General features: G+C 29.0%; 1 protein-coding gene across 2 annotated transcripts; it reads left to right on the top strand.

Annotated features, from left to right (window-relative positions):
• Positions 1 to 4,939: 4,939 nt before the first annotated feature.
• Positions 4,940 to 8,686, top strand: LOC112592732. Of its 2 annotated transcripts, none has more exons than XM_025336886.1 (3): positions 4,940 to 5,132; positions 5,337 to 5,464; positions 7,854 to 8,686. In XM_025336886.1, exon 3 carries the CDS (start codon positions 7,979 to 7,981, stop codon positions 8,630 to 8,632), a length of 654 nt encoding a protein of 217 aa, XP_025192671.1. In that variant the 5' UTR covers positions 4,940 to 5,132; positions 5,337 to 5,464; positions 7,854 to 7,978; the 3' UTR covers positions 8,633 to 8,686. The 2 variants fall into 2 exon arrangements, with proteins under 2 accessions (XP_025192671.1, XP_025192672.1); XM_025336887.1 differs by having other exon boundaries at positions 4,940 to 5,137.
• The last annotated feature ends 1,476 nt before the right edge of the window (positions 8,687 to 10,162 follow it).

The raw sequence follows: 10,162 nt of genomic DNA, 5'->3' as shown, positions 1-10,162 counted from the left end.
AATTGAAACAGGCAACAGCTTATCACTTATCAGCTTAATCCGTTTTATCAGTTATCAACTATTTGCGAAATATGTTTTTATTGAAATATTTCAGTTTTTATTTTTAAATAAATACCTATATTGGATTTCATAGTCAATCAATCGATCTGTCAATATGGAAAACCTCGAACCTAGTAAAAAGAATGGAAGAACTTTATATTCATGCTTTTCTAAACAGGTAGATTAAAATAGAATCGGATACTGTTTGATATAAGTGTTTCAATTTAATTAAATATTATATTATATTGACAGAATAACGTCATCTCTACAAATTCAAATACAAATGAGGAAGATTTAAATGACCCTGATTCATGTACTGAAAGTGGTGATTGCGTGGCGATTAAAAAAAACTGATTAGGTATATATTTTATATTAAGATTTATTTTTATTGTATAGTCTAATATAAAATGAAACATTATTATTTTTAATTTTACATTAATTGCTTGTAATTTATTGCATTAACATATTTAAATATGTTCCTTTATTTGTTATCAGAGTTAGATTATCTGTAGTATAACTGATAGGTACAAAACGTATTGAACTGAATGACATTGTTCCAACAAACCTACATTTAGTGAGTCTTCAAAACCAAATCAGGTAAATTCATAACTACTAGAAACAAATTGTTTCTAATAATAAATGTGTTATAAGTGTAAATTGTTTAATTATTGAAAACGTTTAAAATGTCTTATAGAATTCTTACATTTTCATCTCATTGAAAGTGTTCTGTGATCAGGTTTATCTATGATGCTTCCAATAAGTATTCAATAATCATGTTTAAACCATCACGAATTCGCGCCGTTCATGGCACAACCAGTTTTAGTCCATTGAGCGTCGGGTGCGAGCTTTTACGCACGCGTCTCCACCCCGCTGTCGTCCAAGACTATCGCAACACCGGTGTGTCATGTTCGCCGACGCTACCGTAATATCGGCCGTGGTTTTTTGTTCTTTTCCAGCGGTCGTCCGCGTCGGACGATCTACGTCTTTTTCGCCCGCCATAGGCGTCGCGCGTCTTGTTCGGACCACGTGATCGACGAGTTTTTTGTGCGTTGTGGCCTAAAAAATACGCATGTTTGCGTTGCCGTGCTGGTGGTCATCCGCCTAGAATTAATTTGCAACTGGCGTCGCCGCGCGTGAAAAGCGCTCGAAACTATTATAATATTCGTGTGCGTCGTGTACCGTGCCATCCGAGAAAACACGTGTTGAAACGAGCTTTTCTGTGTGCTGTCGCCACAGAATCTCGCACGGGGTTTTCCGGCATCGAGTGTGCCGAGTTCGCCCTATAATCTTATTTAATATTGGCATCGCCGCGCGTGAAAGCCCTCGAAATTATCGTATATTATTCGTATGCGTCGTGTAACGTGCGGTCCTAGAAAACCCGTGTTGAAACGGGTTCTTTTGCGTGTTGTCGCCACAGAATCTCGCACGGTGTTTTTCGTCACCGGGTGTGACGCGGCGTTTCATTTCAACATCATCATTGTTCCAGCGTTCCGGACCACAAGGCAGGGCTCGAGCGGTGTCGGTATCGTAAAATTATCTTGTAATTATCATTAACTATGTTATATTATTTAGTGTAATTGTATACAAATAATTATTTTATTATTATTTCATGGGTGCCCACCTTTATTAAGACATTTAAGTCGTTTGTATTTATTATTATTATTTAATTATTATATTTTTAGCGCCCAACAAATGCGGGACGCATAATGTTAATTCCGGCGTTTTCTATAATTTTATTCAGTTAGGAATATATTTATGGTTACCTTCTCCTAGTCCCTACTCGAGCGCGTGATAAAAATGTTGGTCGGGCCGCACTTATTACGTGCTAAACAAATCATTTAGAGTTGTTAATTTAAATAAATTACCTAAGGTATTGTTAAAGGTTTTTTTTATAATGCTTAAATTAGTTCAATTGATAATGAATATATTTTGCAGTAGCTAAGTGCACTGCTTCAGAATGGTTTCAATAATGAATAATTCACTGTAATAGACACTATATTAATTTATTATATAATTGCATGCATTGCTATATTTAAGAAAAAAATTAAATATCACCGCTTAGCTTTTGAAATTGATTATCATTTAGTCTATATTTTTAGTTATTCAAAGCTTTCTATTATATTAGTTGTTCAAAGCTTCATATTATATTATATGTAATATGCATAGATGTATAAATAATACAATATAATTAAATACTAATCAATTGAAAAGTAATAAAAATATAATAACTTATTTTGATAAATAAAACAAAATATTACTAATAACAATAAAAGACTTTTTAAGTTATAACTTCAGGAAACAGTTTTATATATAAAAACAAGGTATAAATAGTTTTAGGTAGCATGCTTGTACTATGTACAAAAAAAAAAAAAAATTGAATTAATAACAGTAGTAATTTCAGTCTTAACTCTTTACAGTCTTCTTATTTAAATGATACAATTCTAGATTAACAATAGGATCCGGTTTATCCTATAAGTTCCAATCAATATGAAAGAATGGAAAGAATAAAGAAATGCCCGTATCAGCCACATGCCATCATATTTCCTTGAAGAATATTGAGTGCTTCAGAAAGAAATTTTCATGCTAATTGGTATAATTAATTTAATTGGCTGGAATGCAGTCCATGCTTAGATGTTGCATTTTGTTTCCCATGACAATGTTTTGCTTGTGAAACTTTTTCTCAAAGAGGTCATGTCGATCATGCATATACAAAAACTGGATTCAGAGGCTGGAATATTGCTACCACAAAAGTTCAAATCACATTAAAAAACTTCTGTTCATATTAGTAGTGTAAATATATTATCTGAATATCTTAAAGCAAACCCAATTGATGAAATACTAGTAAAAGAAAAACATTTACAAATAAGTTGTCAAGAAGAACAAAGAATTGCTAATCAAACTATTATGAAGAGACTCGTTGATATTGTAATAATTTTAACAAAAAGTGGTTGAGCTCTTAGAGGACATAATGAAAAAGGATTATTTTTAGAAATATTAGATCTTCTTTCTCGATATGATCCTGTTATAAAGAATCATTTAGAAAACGGAGCAAGAAATGCAACTTATATAAGCAATCGTATTCAAAATGACATTTTAACTAGTATTGAGAATACTATGCTACGCTTAATAATAACAAATGTTCAAAATAAACCAGTATCTATTACAGAGGCGCCATTTCAACATTTTTATTGTTGGTGCCAAAATTTTGCAGGCCATCCAAATCATTACCAGGCAACATAGAAATTTTTTATTTTGGTAGATAAGGGGGATGGGGTTAAGTGATGACAAAAACAACTGAAAAATTTTTGTTTAATTTATTTAATATGTCACCTATATTAGTATGAAAACATCACAATATTATTATTATTTTTGAAGAAGTATGTGTAGGTACTTTTAATGAACTTATATTATATTGCTGATACCAGTGGTATTTGGTAAGTAAATTTATGGGTATAAAGCACCTTAATAATACTTAACCGAACCTAACTTATACATTTTTTCTCCCTGAACACTCAAAATAAATAATATAGCTAAACCTGAAATTTGTTTAATGTTCAAAATGGCACAATATACTTAATTCATATTTCTAAATTTTTCCATTTTTGATTTTAATTTAACAACTTAAATTCAATTTAATAACAAACCATTTAGTTACACAAATAAAAACATTTATTGTCATAAAGCAATAATTATTTAATACATATTATATTACATAAGTGGATATCTTCGATTTTTCAACTTTGAAAATTAATCTACAGCATCATTTAGATTAATTTTATTGGCCTCTTCTTTCTCCACACTAACCACCAATAAGTCACTTAAGTGCTCATTTCCCATGGTTGATCTAATATAAGACTAGACTCTCTTAAGTGAAGAAAAAAATCTTTCATTAGAAGCTGTACTTATAGGTAAAGTTAGAACTAAAGATATTATTTTTAATGTTTCTGAAAAAGCAACTGGAAAATCTTTTAAGCAGGAAATAATGTCACTTAAATTCAAATTGGTTATATTTTTTCTAAAAGTCAAGGATTTTGCAGAGGAAAATTCGGATAACATTTTAGACTCATCAAATTGAAAATAACTATATTGGTTTGCAAAGAATATTAAATGAGGACAGTTAGGATTAAAAAAATTATTGCTGGATACATCAAAAATTTCAAACAGCTTAAACAAATCTTTGCTTTTCTTTGAAAATCTTTCATTCAGCTGTTGAAGGAACCTGAAAAAAATCATGCTTATGTTATTAAATCAAAAACTAAACCATAGAGTTCAAAGTAAACATTTAACATCAAATTTGTAAATTTTTGCCAAATAGGTATTTTGAAAAGCTTTGTGTATTTTTATTTTAGTCTCTCGAATTTCAACTAGTTCAAATTAGCTGCTAGAAACCTCCCTTTGAAGTTGAATATCTAAGTATTTTTTCGATATAAAATATGTTAAGTTATATTGTTAGTTCTGAAATTTATTTTGCGCAAGAATTGTGCTCCAGGCCTTGTTCTTAATTCGTCTCTGTATAAATTTGTTTGTAATATGTCAATAGTAGTATCACGGACTTATAGAGTAGTTATAAATTATTATTATTTATTATTATAATTAGTTATATTTATTCTTTGGCAATAGCTTCTTTTTTATTTTTTAAATTGGCAGGCTGGTCTTAAGCACTCCGATGATAAAAACGTTTCTAACATCATCCTTACAGCCCAGACAACTGCATCATCATAATTTTCATCGTTTCAAAATGAATAAAAAATAAATAAAAGTGGTGGGGTAAAAGTCTTTTTTATGTTTTCGTATTATGGTTACGAACATCATTCAGTTATTGTGTACTGTATAGTAATGCGTTTGTGTGAAATGTTCGTGCTGCCGTCTGTTGGGCGTTGGCTAAATCACTATTGTAGTACTGTCATTTGTTATTACTATTTACTATTTACTGATTGTTATTTGAACCTGTGTCTAACGTACGGTATGTCGTGTTGTGTATGCTACTTATTGGTGACTATTTGTCGTTTGATGTAGTCGGCGGTTCATGTGTTTTTTTTTTTAAGTCACTTGAATGTTCCACAGAGTTTCTTCTACCAGTCTTTCAATCATAGGTATGGTACGTTTTGTTAAACGCTTAATTCTTTGCCATTGAAACGGTAACGCGCTAACCTCGTGACTCCGTAAATCCCTCGACTCCAGCGATTTATTATCGGATCATGCTATATAATAGTATATATCCTTTCCACTACGATCTGTTAAATGCTGCGAAAAACAAGTTATTTTGTTTTCGTATTAATTTAATTGCGTTTTTTTAGGATTTCGATCATCATTTTTTCGATTCAATTGGATGAAAATGCCACCTCAAGGCGTTTGACAGTTATAGTGGAAGTCCATCCTGGTTTCCGTTATTGTATATTCCATCCGAACGCTGCTACCATTATAGGTAAGTAATTATCAATTTTATTTTACAATCAATTAGGTTTAGCTAGAATTTTGAACTATTTTGTTAGTATTTTATAATTTATTTCCATTAAAAAACTAGTTTAAAAGAAAATATTAATAATATCAAGAGTTAGTATTAGTGTGTGTTGTCTTCCTACCTATTTATATCCGTAATTTACCATCTGCATGATAATTAATGTTAACACAACAACTTTAATGTTATTATTGTGTCAAATTATAGATTGCCAATAATAACTCCAATTTATAATGTCACTATCTTTATCTTAAAATTTATTATATTAAAAAAAAAGTAGGTTCCCATACCTTTTATATTAAATTATTGTACACCTATATCTGGCACAAATTCAAAACATCAAAAACATTTTAATGGTAGAATGACCAAATATTACTAGGAGAGAACATTTATTACTTAAAATATTTAGATATTTGTTTTTGAATTTATGGTGTTAGTTTACTTTAGTTGTCATATGTATTTTTTATTTATTTTATTTTATTGAAATACTGTTGCGTGCGAATATCAGATCCAGATCCAGGGTGTTATTTAAATGAAATTTATAACTCTTAAATACAATAATGTTTTATTACGATAAATGAAGTACATGTAACTGATACAAAAAGTGGCTGAGTGTCGTGAAGTTGCTCAGGTCTTCGTGGCTCTGGTACATCTGCCCCTGTTGGTCTCTGGACTCCCTTATATACAAGGAAATCTCTTGTTGTAATTGACAACCTTCCAATTCAGATTAATTCTTGGAATTATTTTCACATTTGAAAACAACAATCTCCAGGATGTTATCGTCCTTACTGGCAATTCTTGGAAATGCAAAACGACCTCGCCTAACGACTACTATTTTGATGTATTATGATGTTTTTACAAAATATGAATCTAATATCTCGTATACATTATAATTATTAGATCACATATATATCTATATTACTATTGCTAACACCTATAGCAATATTAAATATTATATTATATATATTTATATTATTAGCATATCTCGTAGCCCATAACAATACATATTTCTTATCTATTTCAATAAATTGAGAATTATGATGTAATAAAAGTTGAAATTATAAGTTATAGCTAGGGTTGTCAGATTTTAAAATTACCAAACCAGAAGATCATATAAAGAACTTCTTTTTAGTAAGTTTAAAATTGTTGAAGCTTTTAAAAAAATAAAATAAATTAACCTGAAAACATGTCTATAAAATGTAGATAACATAATACAATAATGATATAATGATACTATGTTCAATATTATTCTATATTTTGTTATTAAATAATACAATATAAAAGTTATTTTCTCAACTCCTATTAACCGGGACAATATTAATGACCAGCCATGAAATAAAAGTGATCACTGTTCAGTTAAATTGTGATAGCATTGATAAACAAAAATATGAAATACAAATATAAGACAGCTGCAGTCTTTTAAGTAACCTCACAAGAAAAAGTCCAACGGAGTCAAATCGGGAGATTGTGGAGGCCATTTGATTGGACCATTTGTACTAAGCCATTGTGATGAATTCTGTTGGTTCAAATGATCCTTAACTACATAGGCGTTGTGAGGTAGAACATCATCCTGCTGTAACCACATATTTTCACAAACTGCATCAGGTACATCAGCCATCAAATCAGGCAAAATATTGACCAGAAAATTAAGGTACCAAAGACCAGTTAATGTACCATCGTAAAAATATGGTTCAATTAACTGATTATTAAAAATCTCTCACATCAAACATTGATTGACCATCTAATTTGAGCATTTGTTTCACGTGTCCATTGTGGGTTATTTTTACTCCAAAAGTGTGAATTTCGACGGTTTACAATGCATTATTGTTGAAACAACTTTCATCAGACCACAACATTTTTGAAAAAATGTTTTAATTTTCTTCATGCAACACTACCATATGTGATATAAAATCTATTCTTCTAATTGGGTCTGTCAGTTTTAATCCTTGTACATAATGGATTTTGTAAAGATGGTAAGAATTTTGATGTAAGATACGGTAGACCGAAGAACAACTAATATCTGTAATGATTAGCTATCATTTTAATTGATGCATGTCGTTGAAGTTCAAACGCAGCTAAAACACTACATTGGTGATTTTCATCCAACACAGAAAGAGATTTTCCTTTTTTCTTTCTTGTGAATTTTTTGTGTGATGGATATTGCCCACTTCCATTTGGATATTGCCTTTTACTAGACAATTTTGTGTGATAGTTACCTTATAATCAATTGAAAATTTTAATATAGCATTTGATACAACTATATTTTGGTTTTGATAACCACAACCATCACTAAACAACAATATATTACTTATGGTAGGGGTTTTTTCAGTAATATTGTTTGTACTTGTTTTTATAGTGTCGGTATGCAAAAGCAAGTGGACTAGTCTTCGCAATTCGTTTGCAAGAGAACTTCGTGAACTCAAAAATAAAAAATCTGGGTCAGCTGGTTCTAAAAAAAGAAAATAGTACCTTTTTGATAGTATGAGTTTTTTAACTGGTTTTATGATGCAGCATAAAAAAATGGGTAGCAACATCAATAACGATTATGTAAATGAATCCGAAGAAATCGTAGAGTCTGAAGAAGATGATACATCAGACAATACAGGAGATAATATAGTAGATAATACAGTAATAGAGAGTGAACAAGACATTATTGAACCAATATTGACGTTACCTAAAAATCCATATAAAAGAACAGCAAGCGATAAGGTAGCAGAACCGATGATAGAATTTTTGAAATCAAGAACTACAAAGCCAGCATCTGTTGAAGAACCTCCAGAATTGTTATTCTTTAAAAGCCTTATTCCAGACTATAAAAAACTTAATGATAAAAATCAAAGAAAATTCAAAAATTTAGTTATGTCGTCTTTAAATAGTTATCTTGATGAACAAGAAGATAGTAATCAAATAGCTTCATTTCAAAACAATATAAATAACATGTATCGTAGACCAGTTGAACAGCAGAGTAATCATTTATATCAAGCTAGACCTATCATGGACCAAAATATGATTTTTGTAGCTGAACAAAACACAGATCAACAAATTAATCAAAACCTAAATGTAAACTATTACTACAGTGATTTTGCTTCGGATTTATCTTCGTCTTCACAAGGAAGTAACAATTCATTCAAATGATATATTTTTTTAATTTATAAGTTACAATAATAATAAAACAAATTTAAAACATAATTAACTACAAAAAAAGATTAAGTTTACTTTGTTAACTATTTAAAAAAATATATTATGATTAATTTTATACCTATTAAAAATAAAAATGATTAAAAAAAAACAATTAGGTTTCATACCTCAGTGTAACCAAAAGCCTTTCCTTAGGAGAAATACTTTTTCTAAAATTTGTATTTTCTTTCCTTATTTCTTCTCCTATTTCTTGCAGTATAAAATCAAATGTAACATTACTTACACGAGTATAATTTTTAAATTTACTTTCGTCTGAACGTAGTTCGCATAGTAAAGTTAAAATTACATTATGAGTGATGCGTTTTTTATTTAACGGATGAATCCATAACTTTTTTTTTTATGATTCTGTTCTAAATGTTGTAATGTGTACCACATGCAAATCGCTATATCTTCATCCGATGACATGATTACTGATTTTTGTTTTGTCTAATGGTGTTTTGTCTAGGTAGTTTGCATTTTATAAAAACAAATTGTTTTTAGTTGACTATGACGAAAATGACTATCACTGTCTAACGCAATTTTGCTCTTTTGGTGTGCGGTCGGCCTAAGAATACCTCTAGATTACCATGACTACCAAAACATAAGTATGTTTTCATAATGTAGAGTATTTATTACAATACCACAGATTATCTATAATTTTAAATTTTTACACAAAATTTAAAAAATTGTGTTTACAATAGGTTAACAAATTAATGAAATAGATTATACACAAAATATTATTTATATATAGATTTAGAACTTTTATTTAAATCCTTAATTGGAATAAAAGTTTCTCAAAGTATTATTAGATTATAATATTTCTTTATATTATTAAAAATAAATAAAATAGAACAAGTACTTATTATACAAAATAAATGAAAAAAGAAAAAGAAGATATTTTAAATAGAACATCATTTTTAATCTGATTATTAACTTGGGAATTTTTTAAATATTTAAACATATTTTTTTTTATAACTTAAAATAAATTTAAATAAAAATAATCAGAAAATTTATTAGATTACATTTTTTTTCAAACTTTTGTATATCTTTATAATTTGATGACTAATTTCTTTTTATAGTAAATGGTTCAAATCCTTGAAGGTTTATAGATCCATAAAAAATATATTTTATATCTACCTTTTTACTTCTTGTTAATCAGGATGTTTTGGCCAATAAAAATAATTCAGATGTGATTTTAAAAATTTTATTGTATAAAATGTTTTTTCTTGATTAAAAAAATTTATTAATTCTCCCAATTACCAATTTGTGTCGTACATAATAATATAATAATTTTATTTATTGAGACTAATTTTTCTGGAATTTTTTTTTTATTTTGGTCAGTTTGAAGATGAGGTTATTGATGGGTTGATTGTTTTCATCTGAGCTAAATGATTCAATGTCTGTACTGTTCATATATATACTATAAGAATCATCATCAGAATCGTGAATCGTGATTATAAGTTTTATGTCACAGTTATATTCTTACAC

The sequence above is a fragment of the Melanaphis sacchari genome, unplaced genomic scaffold (assembly GCF_002803265.2).
Source record: "Melanaphis sacchari strain LSU unplaced genomic scaffold, SCAv2.0 Contig188_pilon_pilon, whole genome shotgun sequence".
Classification (NCBI taxonomy): domain Eukaryota; kingdom Metazoa; phylum Arthropoda; class Insecta; order Hemiptera; family Aphididae; genus Melanaphis; species Melanaphis sacchari.
Note: the sequence above shows the minus strand (reverse complement) of the source record. Positions and strands in the feature narration are given on the sequence as shown.

Coding starts and splice junctions, on each gene's coding strand:
- LOC112592732 (XM_025336886.1), top strand. CDS start 7,979: ATGAGTTTTTTAACTGGTTTTATGATGCAGCATAAAAAAATGGGTAGC.